We start from the raw sequence: 26,881 nt of genomic DNA on the forward strand, positions 1-26,881 counted from the left end.
AAAACACTTGGCCTGTTATGGAATTCAAAAGAAGGTTTCTTACATTTTAGTATCACAATTGATACAAGAAAAAATAAGGTGTGCAAGAGCGGCATTTTATCGGTCACACCTCAGATATTCGATTCACTGGCCTAGTTAGTTCAGTGATGATAGGGGCAAAACTAATAATACAAGCATCATGGCAGATGAAATTTTGATGAGATAGATACTCACCTCAGAAACTTTACTCATCATGGAGTAAGTTTAGAGATAAAATGACAGCTCTGGAAGCACTAAAAATACGTCGGAAAATTTGTTGTAAAAACCCAAAGGATGTTCAACTTCACTGCTTTACGGATTCTTCCGGAGTAGCTTACGGTGCAATTATTTATATAAGATTAACGGATACTAACAGAAGAAATTTAGCTTGCTTAAAGTCTACAGTGGCTCCTTAGAAGTCCGTATCTTTGCCAAGACTGAAGCGATGTGCTTCTTTTTTAGGTTTAAGATTAACTAAAGAGTTAATTCACTCTTTAAATATTAGGTTTACCAAGGTAAGATTCTGGATGGATTTCACGATAGCATTGACATGGATACGTGGAGAACCATGTCAATTTATAGCCAACAGAGTGAGAGTGATCTATCGCTTAACGGATCCAAACTCTTGGGGACACGTCGTGTCAGATATGAATCCACCAGATATTTTATTGAGGTGATGAACCAGAAAAATTCAAGGATTTTAAATTGTGGTGAGAAGGTCCTGGGTTTTTGAGGCTACACGAAGAACTGTCGTCTGAAACCGAATCAAGCGTTATATTGGAGGAGCTGCCAGAAATTAGAAAGCGGAATTTGGCTTTTTTTCAATTGTGCTACAGGACATATACAAAAGATATTCTCGACATGAACGATTAAAAAATGTAATAGGTTGGATATTTAGATTATAAAAAAATTCCAAATTAAAAATTGGACAAAGGGTTTTAAGTAAATTTCTCTCAAATAGCCAACAAGAAACAGCTTTAAGATAACTAATAATTTTATCGCAAGAACAAACTTTTTATAAAGACTAGAAGATAAATTTCATAAAATGATTTGCTTAAATCCATTCTTGGATAATACGGGTAAAATAAGGGTATGAGAAAGAATTCAAACTGCTGGGATATGGTATTACCAAAAACATCCGATTATACTTCCAAAAACACAAATGTACAAGGCTTATGATTTAAAACAGACATTAACGAAACTTGCATGCGGGTGCAAAAAACCGTTACATCTTATGGTTCCTCTTTATAATCGGCGATTACAGACAAGTAAGCGCAAGCACGACTGTATAGAGGGAATACTCATCTATACTTGCCCATCATTGTCTTTGATCATAGTCTTTGATCACGGGATTATAACCCGTGAATTATCGGTTTTTCGAAGACGCATCAAAGGTTATTCGCTTGATGCTTGTCGTTCGGTATACTATTACGGACGATTGTGTGAACGCCTTACCGCTAGAGAATATTCGAGATTTTACTTAGTAATACAGATGATGCAACATTTTTGGAGTCAGTGGTCCAATGGTTATCTGGCTAATTTACAAGAAAAAAATAAATGGCGTTCTTCAGCTCACCAGAATAAACCTGAGCACATCGTAATCATGATGGAAAACGGTGTACCACTCTTGAAATGGTCTTTAGCAAGTGTAATGGAAGTACATCCTGGAAAAGATGGCATTGTGCAAGTAGTGACTTTCAAAATGAGTAGTGGACACTTTATAAAACGAGCGATACCAAAATTTGTGCGTTACCTGTGGATAACTAGCTATAGTTTAAGACAACTTTTCATTTGATTTGGGACATTATTTGTTAACTCTGCTACATTGTTGTATTGCATTGTTATTGTATAAAAGGAACTTTAGTTATCTTGAAAGACTGTGCTTTCAAGGAGGGACGGCATCTTCACTGAAATTCTATTTGTAATGTCATAGGACGGCCTTACCTTTGTGCAAATGATGTCTCCTAGCTACAAACTTGATGGAATATCAGTCTCGTTGTTGATTTTAATTAAAAATGTCATACAGTCTACAAATAATTTAATTTTTACAAGAACGTACATCCTTATAAGACAGCACCCTAATATGGGCTTTTTATAATTCCAGCATTTAATTTACTTTGTACCACTGACCTGATGATGCTTTGAAAATTTTAGAAAGCGAAACCGGTCGTCTTGGGTAGTAAAATTAAATTGATTGTGAGTAAGTCTAATTTATTTCTTTTACCTCTTTTAAAATGGACTCACACAAGCAACACATTCATGATTTTAATTTTTACAATTTAGAAGTACAGCCTAACCCCGTATCCCCGGCAGTTACTTCGAACAATGGTGCCATTTGCTTCGATCATGTCTAATCCTACAATTTACGCACATACTAACTTTATTTATTAAAACGCAAATAAAACACAAACAAAACTAGATTTATTTACAAAAATATAAATTTATTAATATAAATAAGACATAACAACTTGAAAATTACATCTTAAATTAAAAAATTCTATATTTACAATAAATATGGAAAATATTACTAACTCTAAAACTTGTGAGACAATTAATCTCTCTATTATTGATTAATCTCAATCCTACTCCAGTTCTTTATTTTCGGTATTGGGATATAGAATAGTTGCAAAAGATATTGCTAAAAATAAAAATATTAGTAATAACTTATGCACTTTGGTATTGACAAGTGCCGTGTCTTAAATATAATCAAAGGAAAGGTTCAGCCCGGTGGATTCGATATGCAAAAAGGCCAGAACATCGAGGCCATGGGTGAAAATGATATGCATAAGTACCTCGGAATAAAGCAAGCGCGGAAGATTGATTAAAGGCACATGAAAACGGAGATAACTACTGAGTTTATACGAAGGGTAAAACAGCTGCTTCGTTCACACCTTAATAGTAAAACGGATATAGAAAATCTTCAGCGAAAAGTACGAACACACCTCACAAAGGTACAAAACACCATCCTCGAAGTGCAGTAGAAAGAACGACATTATCGCGGTATTTAGGAGGACGAGGACTTATGAATATAAGTGAGCAACTAGAAAAACACATTACTGATTTAAGAGCTTATTTTCAGGTGCAGGCTGAGACATCTACTCTTCATCGTGCGATTTGTGCAGTAGATGATACAACACCGATCAAACTGAGGAAAACAAAAATGCGCATAAACCATCTTACTAAGGATGAAAAAATGCGCACCTGAATGGGCAAACTTTTGCAAAGGCGACATCCCAATGAGATCAGTCAAGACCATGTCGACAATATAGCGTGGAACTAATGGCTGACATCAGGAAAGAATTTCTTTGAAACAAAAGGTTCATTATTCGTCATTCAGGATCAGGTTATACCAACCAAAAATTACCTGAAATATATTGTCAAAGACCTTCAGGTCCAAAATGACAAATGCCGATATGGATGTCAAGCTTAAGAAACCATCCATCACCTTGCAGGGGGCTGCCAGGTATTTGCTGCAACTGAATGAAAGGAACGGCACGACTCAGTAGAAAAGATCCTTTATCAAGAGATAGCCATCAAACTGGGACTTCTCCAAACAAACCATCTCCCATATTATCAATACGTTCCTGAAAACATACTTGAGAATGATAACTACAAGCTATACTGGGACCGCACTGTGCTCACAGACCAAACAGTGGCACATAATAGATCAGATCTCATACTAGTTAATAGCCTAAAGAGACAAACAACACTAATTGATGTGGCGATACCTAACAACAATAATCTTCGTGTTAAACAGAACGAAAAGATCGCCAAGTACAGGCATCTGGAAATTCAAATACGAAGACAGTGGAGAATAGAAAGTATCCAGACAATACTTATTATTCTCTCGACTACTGGAGTCATTCCGAAGAACCTTCTAGAAAACATAAAAAAGATGATTTGACTGAACATATCTACAAGACCATGTAGAAAGCTGTACTGCTTTCAACGTCGGGATGTGTACGAACATTTTTTGAAAATACTCCAGCATACCATGACACCTAGGGCTCGATAACACGGAAAGAGTCCCACCAGAGCTCAATCCTTTTGATACTTTAGGTATCTAGGATAAGTGAATTTTTCCCTTAGAGGGAGTGTGAGCCGTATGGCTAAATTTGACCTAAAGAATATCTTATGGACCGGGTTTATCGATCACGGACATCCTCATTGGTCATTTAGGTAACATGGTCGATAAACCCGGTAAACTAGAAAGAGATGCAGTCAGTTTTCTCTGTCGCCCTAGGGAAAGGGGCTGATATTGCAACGATCAGTCTATTTTCTATTATATGTCTATGGTTTTAACATAACTATGTTATTTACAAATATGTCGATGGAAAATTTTTTAAAATAACAAACAGACTATAGAAAGACCATACATTTACATCCTATTGATAATAAAGCTATTGACATTGTGAACTGATAACACCTATTTTTAGTTAGGAAATCGTACTCATTATGAGAACGACTGTCAAAGTGGAAATTGAAACCTATTTTAAACTAAATTGTGGTTTATTCTCAGAAAACAACATAGTAAATTATATAAAGATGCCACAAGAAAATAGCTTCAGAACAATACTAGATTACATTGATGCACTATTCGTCATCTTAGTCCTTCAAGCGAAGCAACAATGACATTAAGAATCTTGCTTTTGCAATAATCAAACGGAATGAGTCAAGGGGAGTTAAATCAGGGGACCTTACTGGCGATTCAATAAAATCTCGTCGTCCAATCCATTGCCTGGGAAATCCTTTTACGTTTTTGCTATAATTCCTAGGTGCATTATGGACTAATGCATCATCTTGAGAGAAAAACAAATCATCTTCTGAGTACCTTTTATTATTTTCGGTTATATCTGTCGATTATATCCTCTAATAATTCCAGATATGTTTGTGCGTTGAAATTTTGTTGCAAAATAATGGCACAACAATTCCTGCCCATATGTTTAATTTCAATAGCTGTTGGGTATGTGTTTCATGGAAAACTCTAGGATTTTCATCAGCTCAATAGCGGCAATTGTGTCAATTTAAAGTACTACTTAGAAAAAAAGAACATTCATCAAGAAAAAAATTATTAATTAGAAAATTTGGATTATCATGTGTTCTGAGAACGATATTAGACGCGGAAATTGAAACGTTAAAATAAACTTATATTAAACTGAGATTGTGGTCTTTCTATTTATTTTCTCAGTTATAATTTCACAAAACTTTAGCCGCCTGTCTGGATCATCTTCATTTATTTCCTTTACCAAGTGTCTTATATAGGGATGGACTTTTTAATGTTTCAGTACTCTGCGGACGGAAGTGCACGAAAAAACAGAACCTTGAATTATTTTTTAGTACTTGAACTAGGTTCCCAATTAACATGACCTGCAATTATTATTTCTGCCACTGCAATGCAGCCCTAACACGTTTTTACACTCCCTTCTTTTCTGAGCTACTGATCTCGTTTGATGAATTTTTTAAACTAGTTTTAATACGAGTGAGTGATGAAGTTGCTTATCTTGATAAAGTTGGGGAAGTTGGAAAATAAATTATGAATGTCTAAATTTTGCAGTGAATTATCTATCTAATGATGTGCCACATATAGTCTATTCTCTATTTAATATTAAGGTTTGTGGTACTGGGAGGGAGGGGAATAACAAACGGCAGATGTCTATATCGTTATAAGATGACTCCTTTAGAACAAAAATCTATAAATATTCTGTAAATAACTACTGAAGGTACTTACTTGCTGTTAATATGCAGCAAAGTAGGAATGGTGTAATACATCCAGTGGCAACAAGTGAAGAAAACAACATATTTGCTGTTATGGATCCCAATCTTGCTGACATTAAATGAAACGATACAGCTAAGGTCCTGAAAATAGTCAAATTAAAATATAGTGTATATTAATAGTTAACCAAGTCGTAGTTTTGTGTATTTTGTAACGGCAGCGTCTTTCCATATGTTTTGCCAGTTTTTCCATAAGTGATCTAACCATTGCAAGCAGTCGACCTATTTTGTCAGCGCCTCCTGCATAATTGATGATTAAAGCGCAAGTAATAATTAAATTCTCTAGTAACATCGAGTCAAACTCTTCCATGTTTCCCACTTTAGGTTGGTTATTTTTATTTCTATCTTTAAATATTTACGTTTAAAATTCATACTATAATATAAACTCTTACCTGAAATGAGTAGCAAACAATTCCAAAGTAATAGTTATACTAACAACTGCTGCTAAATCTACAAACGGTATATAGATTCCAAAGAGGGTAATTAATAATGCCGAATTTGGAGCGAAGTACAATCCAATAGCTGATGCCGATGATATGATACACAGTATTGCTGTAATAAAAAAATAATCTAAGCTCCAATCTTTTTTGTTAAAAAAATTGTAGATGGTTAGTTGCTGAATAAAAATGTCTCTTTCTATCACCCTTCTACTAATTTCTATATTTTTGTATGTGGACCTCCTCTTGTATTTTCCACTGGCCTATATCCTGTACTGCCGTCATGTCCTTCACATCACGTTTTTAATTGTCAGTTGGTGTTAAGTAGGGTAATCTTCTATTGTATTTCGTGGTCGCCAAAATACAATTAGGTGCAAAAAATTCAATTCACGATATATTTTCTATTTATTGCGAGCTTTAAAACTTAGGACTTGTTATATCACTACCTACATTCCAATACCACGTATGAGCAAATGTAACGTTTTTCAAGAGAGCGAAAAAACTGATTTTTTCCTTTGTGGCATACATTCTAGCTATTTATTGCAATTACTATTTAAATGGGAATAAGCCACAATAAAAGGTTAAAGTAAGTTTATTGACGTTTCAATTTCCACTTCGGTTATACACCTTACAATAATAAATTTAAAATTAATAAAAGTAATAAATATTTTTATTCAGATGACCAAAACCATACAGTAACAAATAAATTTAAAATAAATTGAGTTTTGTTCTTTCATTTTTGTTTTAACTTGGTTTGATTTTGATTTTTTCTTCCTATTTTCTTCTAAATGTTTATTTTTCTCGTCGGACTTTTTTGTCTTACAATTCTTGTTATGATCGCCTGTTAGGTGCAGTAAATTGTCATAGTAACTACGAAAATCCGGTGGAATGACACATTTTAATTCACACACACACACATGTGATCAATCCTGCCCCTAAGGAACATGAGTTTACCATTATAAAGTGGGATCTACATGTCCTAAGATCAAACCGGTCACACTTCGCTATTGAATTGGTACCTATCTGACCCTCAGGCTTTTCCTCCACTCCTCCTCAACGTGTGACTTTACGTGACGAGGATTATGATCTGAAAGTTACTTTGGGTGCCTGGGTAATGGGACACCCTCTGTTTTTATTGACTGTGGTTAAGTCACCTAACTATAGGGGTAGCACACATATCGGCTTTTCTCCCTATTTACTTTACTGACTTTATAGACATAACTTGACATCGGGACTGGTGTCCCTAAAAGAAAAAAGCGTGTGTTCCGAACAGAGAGCCACCAGCCTGGGCTAATGACTCTGTCCGAAAAGAGTGTGTGCTCGTACACTCAGCCGCCGAATTGGCAAAATAAATTTTGTTCTCCTCGCCGGCTGAGCATCCGAGTAGGGCCCGGCTACCGAGCCAATGTATGTCGCACATGACCTCGGTGCTCGGAATTCGCGATAGGATCAACATTCAATCTGCCTGATGGGCCTATGCCTGACGGCTGGTATAAAAGGCCTGACGGGCCTTTTATATGGTTTTTTTTTATTTTAATACGAAACAGCAGATGATGTTCGGTGTCCTGAAGAAGACATGATTTTGTTTAGACAGTGAGTGATTTTTTTGGTTTTTTGTCTTAAATACTACTACTAATCTAGTATAGTGTAGTGTATCATGCTCTCACATACTCCGTGTATATGTTTTTTTGGGTTTTGTTTTTTTACTACATCTAACTAATACTATGTGTGCGTGTGTTGGGGTGTGCATTCCCAGATGTATATTGCCCTCACACACCTCGGTGTATAATGGTCTTATATACTATCGTTTTAGTCTCGCCAGACTGTGACAGAATCGCTGCAGCCATCCAAACTCATCCAACCAACCATCTCTTGATTGGTTGCAGCAGCTCTGTCACCATTTTTTGTTTTTTTTGCTTACTGTCTAAAATACGTTAGTTTGACTCCTCTGTGGGTATCTCATTTCTTCATTTTATTCTTCTTCCTATATTCAGTTAGTTGTTGTTTCGGACTTCTGTGCCCCGCTCTTGTGTTGATGTCGAGTCTGTCAACTCTCTTAGAGTGCTGTTGGGGTGGATTTTGAGTCAGTTGAAGATATCATAGGCTCTTTCGTCCATTGTCCTTAGAATTTTTTTCTGGCCAGAGTTTCTAAATTCGTATCTTAGCGGTACGTATTTTGGTATATTTAATGCCCCTCTGATCATCCAGTTTTGGGCTATTTGGATTTTTTTTTCTGTTATTTTTGCATGTGTGTCCCCATGCGGCAGATGCATATGTTAGTGAGGGTAGTATTATGCTGTTAGCTACTCTATTTTTGTTTTGAATCGAAGTTTTCTCTTTCTGCCTATTAGTAAAGAGAGTTGACTTCTTAGGGCTTTTGCTTTGTGTACTGCTTACTTTACATGTTTAGTGAAAGTAGGCTTTCTGTCTAATATCACTCTGAGGTATTTAGCCTCATTTGTCCATTCTACAGGGGTGTTAGCAATGGTGATTTCCCTGTCCGGTCTACTTCTTCGGTGTCTGTACATGACGGCCTGTGACGGCCATACCCCTTTTCGGGGTATTTTAATTCTTGTAAATGTTTCCATTTAGCCAATGGAATTGGAATTAGATTATCACATAGAGCTAGAGGTTCTTCGTCGATCGGCACTTTAACCATTCTTCTAGGTAATATTTGGTATAGATCCTCATAGTTTAATTTATATTCGATACCATTGATGCTATATTTTAGTCACACAATGTCTGTGACGACCGGGTCACCTGGTTTTATACCTGGACGGATGGAATCATAATACTGCAATTTGGTGGCGGCATAATCTTAAAAAAAGCTGTGTGTGACATATTTTACGTCGTATAGAAATGGTATTTTTCTGGAATCTTTACAAGTATTCACATAATCAGCAGGCACATAAATATCTTTGTTTTTCAATTACCGCTCAATACAGGCGTGGACAGAATCAGATTCCATATGTGTATGCCCTTTAACTAAAATTTTTTGCTCTCTCTATTTCTAAATCCATTTGAATAGCCAAATGGATTTGAAATGTAAGAATGCATTTTCCATTGTGACATTGCGGTTTTGATATGTGCATCCGTCGTTATATATCATAACTGGTAATTTTTCTTTCAGGCAGTGTTTTTTTAAATAGTCTAGACAACAGTGGTAGCTTGTAGGTCACTGTGTGTCTCATTCCACCAATAATTCGTGCAATGTTTGGATACTGCATTAAACACAGTAAAATTGTGACAGCACAATTTTGATTCGCACTAAAATGCTAAAGCTTGTGTTAAAGGTGATAATTTTACTGCTTCATCAGACATCAATGGTCAATACAACACATTTTTTATCTGTTGCTATTTCGATATCACTATCTTTTTCTAACCGTTTTCTGTTTTTTTTCAAGATGTGCTTTCTACACTTCTTCTGTAACAGTTTTTATCTCATAACCACAAGTGTCACATCTGTCCTTTCGTGGGGAAAACAATGATAAGTTTAGTTTCTCAAAACTGGCATAAAATGTGGCTTGGCTTACAGGTGATCTTTTTTCATTTATGCATTTTGACACATACGTGTCGTAGATGTAATTTTTTTTGCAAATACTGGTTTTAGACATAATTTGGACGTTTTTTGTCTACAGTAGTGCCTTGGAAGTTTAGGTAATCCTTCCAAAAATGTTGTAAGGTATGAATACTCTTCTTCTTTGAGTGAGTTATCTTTCAACTTAATTTTGTTCCTCGTACCGTGTTTATTATCCTTTATTTTGTCATCATTGTTGTATTTCTCAGAGTTGCTTACGATAACGCGTTTACATAATTGACTACGTAGTTTTAACCAGTTGTGAACCATCCATTCATTACGCCGAAGGGTATTTAAAAACTGTCTTCTTGCATACTACTTTTTCTCATCTTGAAGTTTTAAAGATTAGACGTAGGAATAACAGCGACGTCACAAACTTTCAAGCTTAATAACTTACTTATTTGTAGGAACTTGATTAACTAATAAAGCAACAAAAATTTGTTTCTTTTTTCCAGTCTAATTCCTTAAAAAAAAATTAAAAATTGCTTGTCTATTCTGTTCTGTAAATTTTTTGCAGTGTCGATTTCGTAATTCTTTACACCTTTTAGAGCCACAACTGGATCCGATGGTACGTTCGCTACGATCAAGTATACGTATAATTTTACTTTGCTTTTGTCTTCGGTACCCCACAAATTTATTTCCGCTCATCCGAGCATTTTTGCCTACATTTACTTCCCATTTATCTGACTTAGCTTTCTTGTGGCGTTTTTTTATTTTGTTCTCAGATACACCGGTTTCCCTGAAAGTTGTAGACAGACTGAGCTTTATTTCAGACTCATCAGATTTAAGTACAGGTGTTTAGGTAAGTAGATCTCATGTAGTACACATGAAGATGCTAGTAACTGTGTGGAAGATGTAGGCTGATCGAGCTGTATATCGGACTCATCGGACTTAAGCACAGTATCTAGATTGATACTGTTCTCTATAATTTGATTAAAATCGATTTCAAATAGTACACATGCAGATTGTGGTAACGATATGGAACTAATAATTTGAACTGTAGGCAATTCATTATCAACAGTTGCTGGACATTCAACGTCATCAGGATTAAAAATAATAACATCCGATGTATCTACTGGTATCTGTAACAAGAAAAACAAGGTAGTACACACAAAAGACCAACTACTAAACGGGTACTGTAATAATAGTTGCGTGATATATTTACTCCCCAGGTAGGTATTATTGTCTTTAAAAACATTTATTACATTACGTTATTAAATAATGTTACGGTGCATAAGATAAATCACTTTTTATAGTTAAAACAGGCAATATATTGGCCTATCTTATATTGTGTAATCTAGATATGCTCCATAGTTATTCTTTGGGTACACGTAAACCATCCCATAAACTTAAAAAGTCTCTTTGTTGTCGGGATATAAGGTTAGAACTACGCCTGAGAATGCTTCAATGTTACGCGTTCTCTACTCTTCTTTATGGCTTGGAAGCGTGGACACTAAAACAAGTCCATCTGAATAAATTGGCCGCCTTTGAATTTTGGTGTTACAGAAGAATCCTACGAATATCGTGGATTCAAAGAATGTCAAACGTGGAAGTAACTAGAAGGATAGGAAATAAGGCGGAAATTGTATTAACTATCAAAAGACGAAAACTTGAGTACTTAGTACATGTGATGAGAGGGCAAAAATACGCATTATTACAACTTATTATGCAAGGCAAAATCGGAGGAAAGCGAAATGTGAGAAGACGAAGAATATCCTGGGTTAAAAACTTAAGGGAATGGTTTGAATGGAGTAGTGCAGAACTTTTTAGAGCGGCAGTCAACAGAGTCCGCATAGCCATGATGATTTCCAACCATCGACAGAAGATGGAACTTAAAGAAGAAGAAGAAACTCATCACCAATTACCATAAATAGCCTGGTACATAGTACAAACTCATCACCGCCATAAAAGTAAGGATTTTTAAATAGACCCCGAGAGATTGGTAAATCCATCACTGGCTTACCTGCACCCCGTGGCAGGTATAGATCATAAACCCCTTGAAAACCGCTAAGATTGGGTAATTTGGACAGAATAAATCTAAAATAGATGTAATTCAATGAATTGGTTTTTATTTGGGAATTCCTCAAAATTCTATTGATATACCTATAAATACCTAAAACTATACACCTATTTAGAAAAATTTCTCTTTATTTGCCCTTGTTCCTTTAACATGGATAGTGAGCTGCTCATTACGTTTTGAGCCAACGCGGACGAAAAATAATAGATATCAATAATTTAAAATTTCAATTGCGAAAGATTTGAAATCGAATTGCTTTTGTGGACAACTGCAATGAGAATAAGAAAATTAATATTTACAAAACTGTTAGATACAAACCCTAGTATGTGCATAAAATATGTATGTTACTTATACATTATCCATTTCAGAAAAGTACGGTAATAATAAGTGTGAATCGGTGTAATATTGAAGATGGTGTTCTATTCAAAACTACCTAAATCATGCGACATGCAACATTTCCTATAGCCGAAAATAACTTTAGGTGATCGACCATTTAATTCTAGAGAACTTCACTATTTTACTTATTTGACACAATTTCCATGTTTCGTGAACGGTGGTAGAGTGAAACACCCTGCATATTTAGAAGTTTAAATCTAAACACAAATTTAAGTCAATATTGTTCTTTAAAGTTTGTAAAATCGTTAAGTATAAATAATTAATTTCTGTGTAAAATTGCAATTTTAATCTTTAAATAAGTTTTGCAATACCAGCTGAAGATCCAAATATTTTTTTGACTTAACCATAAATGGATCATTTTTTATAATTCAATCAAGTAGTTTTTCACATGAAACGTAAAAATATGCAAAGAACTTTTATAGTTAGAGAGCTAAAATTTTAAAATAAGGACTTTATTTTATGTAATAAAGTCCAGTTTTCTAAAAATGGCCAGTATGTGTTTATATTTCGATAATTATTTTAGTTGCGGAAAATATTCTGCACTGCGTCTTGGGTCACAATCACGCAAGCGTCCTTCGAAAACTAAGCCGTCAAGTCCATTAGCAAATCCTGCATGATAAAAACTCAAGAGATGCCATCAAAAATCATTCACCAAAAGATTGCAACTTCTTCTTTCAAAGAACACATCACAACAACGGCCATCTCTTGTATTCAAAGGAATATGAGCAACGATCGTTTTCCTTTTATGTCACCTGTACATAAGACAATGGAAAAGCGCATCAAGCAATCCAACAGATGAATCTAAAGACGGACCGCGACAAATGTTTTGTGTTGGATAACGATTCGCAACAAAATATTATTATTTTTGGCATTCTTAAGAATTTACGATACTTGCGAAAGCAGAGGCATATTACTTGGATGGTAAATTTCAATACGTTCCAAAATTTTTCTTGCAATTGTTTACCATCCATAGCTTATTAAATGGGCATTACTCAATTAATTCGTTGATTTAAAGAAGTTGGTGTCATTTTAAGTCCATTAATACTTGTGACTGATTTCGTAATTGCCGTCACGATTCCAACGGCAAGTGGTTGCACCACTTATTTAGCTGGCCATTTTTGGACCCAGAACGAGTCGGCGATTGTTTTGTCAACGATTTCATGCGGATATCTCTAACTTGCCTTCATTTATGAAAATGGTCGATTATATTTTAGAGAACTACGTAAGTAATGAGTCTCTTTTCTCACTTACTGTTTGGGCATCCCAGTCTAGCCATATACATTTCACCACAAATCCATGCAAATCCTTTCGTATCCTCACTCACTTTCCAAATATCCCCACTTTTGTATCTACACTTCTACGGTACTAAAAAATGGTGTACATAAAACTGCAAAGTTTACATGTACCTGTCCTGTTTTCACAGAATAATGTTTCTTAGTTAACCGTTTATAAAAGCTAGGAGACTGTACTTAAGGATTTTGATTCCTTCTATCGTAATAAATCGATTTCCAATTAGTTAATAAGTTGAGGACTATTTCCTATATAAACGGAAACAGCAGATGTTCATAAATATTTTTATGATAACTTTCACTAACGAAACGATGCAACTGAATTTTCAGATCTCAAAACCGCTTAGATTGGCAGCCGTAATTTGCTTAAAATAATTTCTGAATTTAATAAATTACCACATAAACGAGAAGTGTAACAGGTAACTGGCAATCTTCCGCATTAGAAACCAGCGCCTTGGGGCAAAAATACTGGTGATCAGCTTACCTATCTGCGGTGATGAGTTTACCTATCTCCAAAGGATGCCGGTGATCAGTTTACTATATCTCGGAGGGTCTAATCGTTTTATGGGGGGCTATAAAGTGATGAGTTCATAAACGTCCTATTCTTTAACATTTGTACAAGTAAAACATGCAATAATTATTATTAACGTATGGTCCTAAAGTTTTGGGAAAAATTTCAAAAGCATATAACTCTGACCACAATAATCTTATATTTTTATTAAATTATTCAACAATTTAACTTAACTATCCTTGTTATAAATCAAAATTCAAATGACAGACAAGGGACCATTATTTTCGATTTGCCTAATAATTCCCCTGACACGTTGCATCATCCTTTGGACGACCTCGGCGTTAATTTCTCTAATTTTTGTATATATGCGGCGTCTTAACTGTTCCTGATTTTGTGCTTCCCATTCGTTATTATATACTTTCCGACTTAATATTACCCAGAACTCTTTAATTGGACGAGTCTGAGGTAGGTTGGGGGGATTGTCTGCTTTCGGTACAAAGGTAATGTTGTTGTTAGTTTCGTACTAGTCGCTTGTGATCCTCGCGTAATGACATGAAGCAAGATCTGGTCAAAAGACTATTTGATTATTTGCATAATGTGCGTTCACAAACTAAAGCAATTTAGAGAGACATCTTTGAATATAAATATTTGTGTTTAAGGCTTCGCCTCGAACAACACCAATGTAGGGCTGTGAGATAAAGCCAGCCTCAGAAATTGCACACCATACCAAAATTTTGTCCTCAAATTTTTTCTTACTTTTGAATTTTATTTCATCAGGTACATTTTCGTAATCGTTCGTGTAAAACCCATCGTTACCCTTCATCTCAGAGTTGGACAAATTAAAATATTTTTCATCGTCCATCACGATCAACTTGTTGACGAAATGCACTCGCCTTAACGCGCGGCAACATCTCGGAATTCTCTCTAATTGATCCTCTGTGTATTTTGGAGCTTTCCTTCTTAACCGGTAGATAATATTATTACTCGATAGGGTCCTGTATACTGTAGTCTTTCCAACATGTAATCTTCTGGCCAGTTTTCGCTGTGAGACCCTAATTTTGTTCTTAGCTGCTTCAATCAGTCTTGCCTCTCTTATATGGTTCAAAATCCGCGGTCGGCTACTTTTACGCAAGTTAACATCCCTTCTTCACATTATCTGATTGTGCGATAAATTGTCGATTTGCTTATGTTTTGATCTCGATAAATATAAACAATATCTCGTTTCGACATTCGCCCAACCATATTATAAACACCTCGACGAATATCAATTTTATAAGACATTTTGCAGAGCGCAAACCAAAATATTCTGCTTTGTTTATTAAATGTCAATAACTGATGACATTTCAATTCTATGGCCTTCTTTGTTAAATGCATTTTGCTTCTCAATCAGACCAGGTGAAATTTTTTCCAAAACTTTAGGACCATACGTTAGCTTATTTAATGGTTCTGAAAGATCAGTTACATTTTTGCAAGCCAGTCTTAAATGATTAGATTAGACTATTAGATATAAATAATATAAATGCAGAGACTAGTTTATGGTATGATCTGACAAACAGATCATACCATAAAAAGAATTGAAGTGCAGTTTTTCACATATACCGTAAAATAAATTAATCATCAGTAGAATTTATAAAGAATTATAGTTATTTCATACCTTTGAAACTAATTCCACGACTTTCTTTGTTCTAGAATTTATGTTTTCAACAAAATTGCACTATTTAACACTACAATAAACTCAACGGCGGCAACTCATATGTTTTAGGTTAGAATATACACGTGCTAACCAAAGATGGAGATCAAACAAAAGAAATCAGATCTAGAATAGAAATGGCAAGAAACACGTTCATAAAATTGAAGAACTTACCTTGCAACCGTAACCTTAATCTAGAGATCCGCACAATAATGGTACGTTGTTACGTTTTTTCTACTTTACTATACGACATAGAAGCGTGGATAATAAAACAGTCTGAAATCAAAAAATTAAATTCCTTTGAGATGGGGTGCTACAGGAGAATCCACAGAATATCGTAGACTGAAAAAGTAACTAATATAGAGGTGTTACAAAGAATGAAGAAAGAATCTGAAGTTATAAAAACTGTTAAAATTAGAAAGATTCAATATCTGGGTCATATAATGAGGGGCGAGAAGTACGTATTACTTAGGTTAATTATGCAAGGGAAGATACAAGCGAAGAGAAACCCAGGCTAAGAAATTTGAGAGAGTGGTTCGGTTGCAGCTCATTGGAATTATTCAGAAGCGCGGCCAATAAAATTAAAATAGCGATGATGATTTCCAACCTCCGATAGGAGAAGGAACCTGAAAGAATACACGTGCTGTTGTTCAGAGTTCATAAGTAGCGTGCCTCATACGAGCTATTAAAACTCAAATGTAGCAGCACACTTTAACGTGGTATTAGAATTGATCGAATACGTGGTATTGTATTTGCGAAAGAATCTGATCTGTGCTATTACAAATTTATACATACTGTGCTAAATAATGTGTTCTGGTACTTTAGATTAGAATCATTTGGTAGAGCGTGTACAATAGAAGACTCAGAGTCAATATCCAACTCATTTTGTCTAAAAATTCTCATACGTGGTATTAGAATGTAGGTAGCGATATGGCATATATAAATTTAGAGAAACCCTTGTATTAGTACAATATATATATATATATATATATATATATATATATATATATATATATTTATATACATACATATACATATAAATAATAGATAGCTTAAGAAGATTTACTCACCAATTAGTTTGGTTTTTCCCAAATAATTTACTACAAACCCTAAAAGAGCAAATATTAAAATCTCAGGTCCTACTATTATTATTGCATTTTTGTAGACTGATGTATTAATCATCTAAAACATACAAAAATAAGTTGTAAATAAGACATATTGCTTTTTTTGCAAAATTTTTTAATAGTGCCTAGCAAATAAAATAACCGGTTAAAGGTAATACGCAGAATAGTTCCTACATCAATGAGTTTTGAAAGAATGTAGACAATACGCAACCTATAGCAAACTTTGATTTTTAATGTAATGTTCTTGGGATGCAAAATGCATAAAATATGTTGACGCAAATAAAACTAAACTAGTCTTGAAAACTGTTAATAACCAGGAAAACCAAATCATCTTCTACATGGTTGACAAATTGAACCAATGTCTTCTCCAATGAAATCAGAGTACGTTGTATTTCAACACCACCACCCAAGCTCAGAGTCCCATACTCCCTCTGCGCCTCCTTAACGAAATATTGGTGGTAAACCAAATGGTTCTTTTGGTCATATTAAAGAGATAGCTTTTCAGCTTGGCCTCTAAGTACAACGTAAACAAAATTATTACTCTTGTAAAACTTACCACATGACACACTTCTGTAGATTCTGTCTTGGGTTTAGCTAAAGTATTGATCATAGTACAAACGCTAAATGCTGTTGAGTTATTTGAAGTATCATAACTGTCAGAATACTGTAAAATCTGTGGAAGCCAAAATTTGAGCAAACTCATACTGCAAGAAAAAAATATATTTATATACATGTTATACAGTATGATGCAAATATATGGAATCAATTTACCATTTCACTCACGACAAAAGAAAGTTGTCTTTTTGCTGGTTCTGGAAAAAAATGTTATATTCTCATCTAAATTTAATTATTTTAGTATCAGTGTCAGTATCAGTAAAATCAGTATTGTCATTGACTGGGCTTTATAGTATTGTTCATTAAAAAATAGTGTCAGTCATTTTTTTCGAACTGCCATTTTGTAAACAAACAGGCTAGGTTAGTAGTATAAATAATATAGATAATTAATAAAATAAAATACCAAAGAAAGTCTAGCTATTATTAAATAAAGTGCCACAATTGGTAATTCATAAATTCGTTGTTCTCTTTCTCTCGTTAGTTGTCGTAATGAAATCATTTCTGTTCCGAGGTATAATCCTCCTCCTCTTCGCTTATCCGGGCTTGAGACCGGCAACAGTTCTGTCGAGCTACTCGATCCACCCAACAAAACTGCAGGCGGAGTTCTTTAACAAAGAAATCAAAATACTCCGTTACGCAGACGACGCAGTATTGATAGAACAAGATGAAGATAGTCTGCAAAGACTGGTCCACAGATCTAACATAAGAGCAAAAGAATTTAATATGACAATCTCATCTCGGAAAACTAAAACAATAGTAGTCAGCAAAGAACCAACCAGATGTAAAATAGAAATTGATGGCATCAGTATTGAACAAGTAATGGAAATAAAATACCTGGGAATTAGACTGTCCAGCTATGGAGACCTAGACAAAGAAGTGAAAATTAAGTACAAAAAGCAAATATACTGGCAGGATGCCTTAATAACACTATATGGCGAAACAGACACATTAACACTGAGATGAAGTCAAGAATTTATAAAGCCAGTGTAAGACCAATAATGACATACGTCTCAGAAACAAGACCCGACACAGCCACAATACAAAGGCTACTGGAAACGGCAGAGAAGAGCAACGCAAAAAAATAAAAATATCTTTTATTAGAAAACATTAAATTGATTCAAATTTTTTTATACATAATATTTTTGTGTTTAATTTTTTTAGTTTTTGTTTCTGTTAATTTTTTAGACATTTTAATTCTCAGGCTGTACGAAGTTTGCCGGATCAGCTAGTGTATATATGTATATAAACTAACATTAATTTTAAACGAATAAGTGTAGGGAAAGCCTAAGTAAGCCAATTACTCGCAGTGCTGTTCCGATTCTTAAGATGCTTTCCTTACGACTTTGAGTGATTTTGGGTTTCTGTTTGTATTTACAATAAAATTCACATTATTCTGGACTGTAGGTGAACTCATTCATTAACTAGTTAGCTAGACTGTTCCAAAGATTGTACCACACGAAATTTCAGTAGATGTTCGGCAAAGACTTTCGTTGCGTCCAAGAATTCCGTCGGGTTTTTAATAATCTAACGTATATATTAGTTTATTAGTATTTTTACCTACCTCAATAAAAGCATATATGATACAGCACATACTAAAATCAGATGAAAGACAACAGGAGGTTTAAATAAAGGTTTTAAATGAACAAAAAAGTTATTAACAGCTATTTGTACAGATGCCCTTCGGGTTTGATTTACTCTAATTGTAGATCCTAATTCTTCCTTAAGCTCCTTTATCTATAACAATATTTTTTATTATTTATTATTACTTAAGTTCATTCAAGGCTCAGAACAAGAATGCTAAAATACTACTTACCGGATAGTCTGAGTGTGATTTACCGCTGTTCCATCTATATACATTTTGGAAAACCGCAAGTGCTGCTTTGTTCTTGCCGTTACTCATCAAAAACTTTGGACTTTCAGGTATAAAATAAAATCCAATACCAGACAAGAATGATCCCATGGAACAACATAAGAGAAAAATATTCCAGGAATGTATTTCTGAAATGAATCTGCTGTTAGAGCCTTATAGTGAGGTCAATACAAACTTTTTTACATATGTGGAAATGCTACTATAAAAAAAAATCGACAGTGAAGCGGATAACAAGAAGCGGATACCGATTTCACATATTATTGAAATTGACTATAACCAAGTTTTCTTTTTCACACATGCTCCCAATTTCTCACCACATTTTTGATATATTCGTTAGCACGGTTTAGCCATAGGGCCCCTGCGCTAAACGTTGATTTATCAAACTGTAGAATTTAATACCGTTTCCCAATAGGAACGTTATTTGCTGCTTGTTCCAGTTTGTTGCTGGTCAAGTCTGCTTAAGCCTGTTCTAGTTATTATCAGGTTGGTGTCTGTGTACTACCACCCTTTTTAATACTTTTCTGATTGGAGTTTCTTGGTTTTCTGCGACTCGTTGTTAAAGTCAGACTGTGGTATTTTTTTTTAGTTCTCAGCACCTATTTTGTCTCTTTTTTATCTTTTGGTGAGCTCCAGATAAACGTTTTTTAATTAACTAAGGGGCTATATTACACAACAGATACAAATACTACCACATCCAGTACCACCACATCCTGTACCAAGCCAGCCAAACTAGTCAATACAGTTATCTCAACCTCAATACCACTATTATGTCAAAAGTACATTACCGCAATATCACCCATCAAGCACATATAAAATAAATGATGAAGAATGGCAAACAGTTCAAAATAAAAAATGTACGAGAAATAGTCCGAAACAACATCTCAAACTTGTGCATTGTTTATCGACATAAAAAGTGCGTATGACAATATTGATTTAAATATACTCTGTGATTAACTTGTGTTTCTTGACATTCCAAAATCGATAGCACATTTACTATCAAATCTATACAAAGACAGAAGTGTATCGATTAGAGTAGGTCACAATATTATTGGACCCAAGATTACATCAAAAGGTATTCCACAGGGAGCTGTTTTAAGTTCTTCTTCTTAAGGTGCCTTCTCCATTACTAAAGGTTGGCTATAACTACAGCAAATTGCTCTCTATCTTGAGCTGTTCTTAGTATCGAATGTGTGTCCATATCTGTCCAGTCTCTCACATTCTTCAACCAGGAGCATTTTCTTCTTCCTGGACCTCTTCTTCCTTTTACTTGTCCTTCCATTAGAAGTCGTAGGAATTTGTATTTTTCTCCTCTGTAAATATATTCTACATAACTCGTTTTTCTGTTTTTTACAATATTTAGGAGTTCTCTCTCAGTAACCACTCTTCTTAGCACCTCGTTGTTGGTCACGTGCTCTGTCCAAGAGATCTTCAGCATCCTTCGAAAAACCCACATCTCAAAGGCTTCTATACGCCTCATACTTGTAATTCCGAGAGTCCATATTTCCACTCCGTATAGCAATGTGGAATAACTAAAGGTTTTTACAAAATGGTATCGGATATCCAACGAAAACGTAGAGTTTAGTAGGAATTTTTTCATTCGTTGAAATGCGGACCTAGCATATTCTATACGAGCTCGTATTTCGACCTCGTGGTCACGATCGTTTGTTATCCAGCAACCAAGATACTGCAATTTTTGTACTGGTTCTATATGTTTGTTATAGATACAAATAATAATGTCGACATTTGGTGCACGTGTAACAACCATTACTTTTGTTTTATTTGTGTTTATATTTAGGCCCAAGTTATCTCCCTCTCTGGTTATGATATTCAAAAGTCGTTGTAAACCCTCAGCACTGTCCGCAATAATGACGGTGTCGTCTGCGTATCTTAAGTTGTTTACGTATTCTCCGTTGATTTTTATTCCTTCTTAAGTTGTTTACGTATTCTCCGTTGATATTTATTCCTTCTTCAATATTTTCGAGGGCATTTTGAAAGATCTTTTCGGAATATATATTGAATAACAGTTTACAGTTTTAAGTCCACTTTTTTTTAATTTCTACAAATACGATTTGCACAAATTATTGTCTCCCAATGTTGTTTGCTTACAATATGCTGATGATATTGTCATCTACTCACATAAGAAAACGTACAGTGAAAGCACTACTGAACTCAAACATATTATGTACAACTTAGATAATTGGACTTGGTTAAATGGATTCAATATTTCATACCAAAAATGGGCCGTAGTATTTTTTTTTTCAGGAAAACACCCTATTAAAGATCACGCTGTAACCTTACATGGCAATGATATTCCAATTGTTACGGAATGTAGATATCTTTGTGTCGTACTTGACAGAAAATTGCTTTAGACTCAACATATTAATCATACAATAATTGGTCGCTGCGAAAAAGGTATTCATTTTCCTAAAATGGTGTGTAAGAGATCGTGGGGTGCAGATCAAAATATTGCACTGAATTTTTATCGAGCCTATATAACATTTATTATAGATTACTGCTGTTTGGTATATGGGTCAGCTAGGATAACCAATTTACGTAAACTTAATAGAATCCAATTTAAAGCTCTAAGAATTGTATAAGGATAATGCATTAAATACAGCTGATTTAACATCCACATACTTCATTAAAAAAAAACTCTCCACCACTTGCAAGAGCAATTATAACTTGTAACGAACTCAAGTTAATAAATTCCACTTGTAATTTTATCTGGGAATCGTTGAATACACCACATCTAACAAGTGTTCTAGCTACAAATATTATTATTCCTAAATACCAAAACGAATTTTGTTACACTACTCACAAATAAATCTTAAGTGGCTATTCAGACCATATTGTGATCTTAACAGACGGGTCAAAATCACCAACATGTACAACCAGTGCTTACTTTGTACCAAAAATGAAGGTTAAAAAATCATCTATTTTAAATAATCAATCCAGCATCTCTTCTGCTGAAACATGTGCTATATACAAAGCCCTTGAATTGTGCTTTGAAAACTAGTGAAACAAAATTTTCATATGCAGTGATTCACTGTCAGTATTACACTCCTTACAAAGCTTTAAATTCAAAATCAATAGCAATATATTCATATTAGAAATTTTTCAACAGTTACTAAGACTATCAGATCCATATGGTGTTAAATTTGTATGGGTTAAGGGACACTCACAAATTTTTAGCAATACTCTTGCTGATTCTATAGCTAAAAATCCATTACAGCACTCACATATGGTAGAAGAATTCAACATATGTGATCTACTTGGCTATATCAAACAACATATTAAATTTAAATAGGACAGACGATGGATTCAGTTTGGTGAAAGCACAGGCACTAATTTATACAAATTACAACCAACAGTAGCTGTAAAACAATTTTCCAAAGATGTTACACTAAGCAGAAACACAGTGTCAACTGTCTTAAGATTAAAAGTAGATCATGGATGTTTTCCGAAACATCTACACAAAATAGGAGTTCTCCCAACAGACCGATGTGAGTGTGGAACTAGTATAGCTGATTTAAATCACATATTTTTCAACTGCCCACTACATCGTAATACAAGCACGTGGCTGCTTAAAGAATTGATAAAAGAGGGTTTAAGTACACCATTAAACGTAAATCTCCTATTAAGTGAAGACAATATAAAAAATTTTAAAATCATATTGATATTTTTTGTAAAAATTAAATTAAAGGTATGAGTGTAAAATTGATCGTATGCATGAACATTTCCTTTGTATGTTTACCATATATGTTGCTTAGCTACCTAACCGTGGTTTATGTCTTGTTTGTTAAAATAAAGCCGCTTTGATGAATCCCTGAGCGTGAAAAGTGTCCTCCTTGTACAATCCTGTATGAATGAATACTAATATTCATATGTAATTACGTGGCTAAAGGTACCAAGCCAAAGCCAATTAGCAAAAAAAAAATTAACGAAGAAGCAGAGATTGAAGAGACAAAAAAACAGGAAAAGGAATCCTCACCGATATTTATTGCTGGTGTTCTAACGGTTCCAGAAAAAAATTTCCACTTGAATGCGTGTAATTGGTGAAAATTTCGTGAAAATTAAATACTCCGTTCCAAATTTGATTTATTTCGATTTAGGGTTACTTGCTAATTAAAAAAAATATCAAACCATTAAACGAACTATTAAACACTATAGCAAAAAAAACATTTAATCACAGTAGTGAATGAAGAATAAGAGTCAAGGTACAGGCCCAAAAAATTAAAATATACGACAGTATAGTAAAAGCACTTAATGAAAAAAAAAAAAAAAAAACGAATATCATACATATCGCAAGAAGCAAGACAAACCCTTTAGAGTCATGAGTCGTCATATTCATCCCACAGTTGATATAGAATAATTTAAAATATAACAAAAAGCCAAGGACATATCGTTCTATAAATAATGAATATACGACAAAGAACTACAAAAAAATCCCTACCACTGTTTTTTTGTGGATTAAAAAATATGCATGAAAATAATAAAGAAATTTATAAGATGGAATATTTACTTAATGCATAAATTGATGTCGAAGCTTTAAGACTAAATAGAGAGAGTACAATGTACTATATGCCAAAGAAACAATACACAAAAAAGTTCTGCTATCATCAATACAGGTGTGTAAAATGTGCTCTAAATCACTCAACAGATGACTGCTCTAAAAAATCGATCTGATCTAGTAAAATGTGTACTTTGCGGTAATAACCATCCAGCGAATTACAAAGGATGCAGTGTACATAAACAACTGCAGGGAGCAAGATTGCCAATATTATGAAAAAAAGAGTCACTGAATCAACTATAAAACCAACAGCTATCAGTGCTACAACAAATATAAGTATCAGAAGTTTATCCCTATTTATATAAAAAAGTATCACTAACCGTATACAGCAAATACAAAACCATCGCTCTTATTCCTCATACAAGCAAAATCCTGCTACATACAATCGATGAACGGCTAAAGAACTTTCTACTTTATTTATTCACTGAACACCAGACAGATAACAGACAAAGAGAGGGAACACAACACACCAATGCTACTCTGTTTTTTACATTACACAAAGGATTTCGATTTGGTAAAATTGGATCCCACTGGAGAATAATGAAAAATATTGGAGTACCTAACCACCTAGTTAACCCAATAAGAAATCTGTATAATAAAAAGCCTCGACTTAATAACAGCACTATTCAATAAAATATATGACACAGGTAAAATACCATCAGACTGCAAAAATCAACATTAACATTACGAAAAAAATCCAGTACCCCACACTGCGATCACTATGGAATATTAAGCATGATGTCTCATGCCCTTAAAACTTTTCTCGAACTTATTCATATACCAATTTACAAGAAGTGTGAGTTTCAGATGAATTTGGATTTCGAAATGGATTGGGAAAACGGAGAAATTTTTTTGCCTTAAATGTGTCAACACAACGATGCAGAGACATAAATGTAGATGTACATACATATTTTATTGATTATTGCAAAGCATTTGACTGCGTTAACCATCAAAAGATGATTCTGAATGAAAAAAAATTCTGAGAACAACTGGAATTGACGAACAAGACTTGCGAATTATCTCAGAACTATATTGGCACCAAACGGCAACAATTAAAATGGAGCACACAACATCCGAAGATATACGAACCCGACGAGGAGTGTGACCAGGTTGCGATTTATCACCACTATTACTTAATCTGTATTTGAAATCTATGTTCAAAAAATCATTAAACGATGTTCAAAGTGTAATCAAGATTAACGGAACCAGCATAGACAACATCAAGTACGCTAATGATGCCGTCCTAATAGCAAGCAACGCACAAGAACTATCAAATATAATAAATGCGGTAGTCCGTCATAGCGAAATGTTCGGTTTACATCTAAATGTTTCTTAAACTAAAGTTCTAGTATTTTCAAAGATACCAACAAACGTACATTTGTGCCAAGGGACAAATAATAGAACAGGTAACTTCTATAAATATTTGGAAGCAAACATCAATAGCCTGAGTAACCAAAAAAAAAAAAGAAATCCTGTCAAGAATCGAACAAGCGACGAAAACACTCATGAACATGAAAACATTTTTTACAAGATCAGACCTTAGTCTAGAGCTCAGACTTCGAATGATTAGATGTTACGTTTTCTCTATTTTGCTGTATTGTTGTGAAAGTTAGACAATGGACCCTGAAACAAAAAGAAGACTAGATGCCTTTGAAATGTATATATACAGAAGGATGTTGAGAATTTTATGGATACAAAAAGTTACCAATAGTGAGGTACTTCGGTGCATGAATATACAAAAAGAATTACTCAGCATAATCAAAGAGAGAAAAATACAATACTTAAGTCATGTGCTGAGAGGTGGAAGATATGAATTACTCTAAATCATATTGGGAGGTAAAGTGCAGGGCAAAATATCAAATGGAAGACGCCAGAACTCTTGGCTGCAAGACCTGAGGAGATGGTTTGACCGCTCATTCACAGAAATCTTCCGTGCAGCAGTTTCCAAAACTACAACTGCCATTTTGATCGCTAACCCTCGAAAGGAGACGGCGCATTAGAAGAATGATAAAAACTCATCCAAAGTTAAAATACACGAAATATATTCAGGTACATTCAAAACAAAGAAAGTAACTAGATAGGGTTGCATACTATCACCATTATTATACAACATATATTCTGAATATATAATGAGAAAATTATCAGCCGCATATGATATAGGAATCGCTATAGAAGACAGAAAAATCAATTACCTGCGATACAAAGATGACACACTTATACTAGCAGCGAATAAAGTCCAAATGATTACCATCAGCAGTACAGATCAACAACGGAAAAACCATCCTAGATAGAGTAAATCTTAATTTACCGCACGTATAAGAAATATCAAATTTTGAAGTGGTACACAGATTTGTATACTTGGACTCTCTGATAACTAACAATGTAGATTGCTCCTCAGAAATCAAGGGTCGACTAGAAATGGCCCTAACCTCAACAGCTAAAATAATTAAAGTATGGACAGACCGAAAAATAACAAGAAATACTAAGCTTATCTTGGTCAATGTACTTATTTTTTCCTTTGCTACAAAAGCAGTTGAAACACGGACTCTCAAAAAAATTAATAGGAGTCTATAGAAAAATCCTACGCATGTTCTGAACAGAACGTATAACCAAGCTGTCAATTCTATAAAAGCTTCATATAAAATACAGGCTATTAAAAAAAGTAACCCAAGTATAAAAAAATTACTTTGTCCAAATAACTAGAGAAACGAAGAGCATGGAACTATTTGTAGTAGAAGGAAAGGTAAAAGGCCAAAAACCAAGAAAAAGATCTCCAACACGATGGACAGACTAAATGAAGACTCTGGTGAGAAAATCCCTACATGAAGCCGTCCATATGACACAGGATCGCGGTCAATGGAGGCAGCAAGCTAACAATATTTAGAGTGTCATACATAAATAATACTGTTTTAATTAAAATTGTTTTCATTTGGAAAACTGGGGAGCAGGTAATTAACAACAGTGTACTAATTTCAAAATCTCTGAATTGCACTCC

The 26,881-nt window shown here is 34.4% G+C and overlaps 1 protein-coding gene across 2 annotated transcripts in view; it reads right to left on the reverse strand.

Annotated features, from left to right (window-relative positions):
- Window positions 1–2,417: 2,417 nt before the first annotated feature.
- The window catches only part of LOC140448534 (synaptic vesicle glycoprotein 2B-like), a 47,959-nt gene continuing 23,495 nt past the window's right edge, over window positions 2,418–26,881 (reverse strand). For both annotated transcript variants that reach the window (XM_072541615.1, XM_072541616.1), the window contains 7 exons: window positions 19,260–19,444; window positions 19,008–19,180; window positions 17,388–17,535; window positions 16,778–16,889; window positions 6,183–6,342; window positions 5,747–5,874; window positions 2,418–2,656 (listed from right to left, as the gene is read on the reverse strand). In XM_072541615.1, coding sequence (XP_072397716.1) covers window positions 2,601–2,656; window positions 5,747–5,874; window positions 6,183–6,342; window positions 16,778–16,889; window positions 17,388–17,535; window positions 19,008–19,180; window positions 19,260–19,444 — 962 coding nt within the window. In that variant the 3' untranslated portion in view covers window positions 2,418–2,600. The remainder of the gene's footprint in view (window positions 2,657–5,746; window positions 5,875–6,182; window positions 6,343–16,777; window positions 16,890–17,387; window positions 17,536–19,007; window positions 19,181–19,259; window positions 19,445–26,881) is intronic.

Source organism: Diabrotica undecimpunctata, chromosome 8 (genome assembly GCF_040954645.1).
Source record: "Diabrotica undecimpunctata isolate CICGRU chromosome 8, icDiaUnde3, whole genome shotgun sequence".
NCBI classification, from domain to species: Eukaryota; Metazoa; Arthropoda; class Insecta; order Coleoptera; family Chrysomelidae; genus Diabrotica; species Diabrotica undecimpunctata.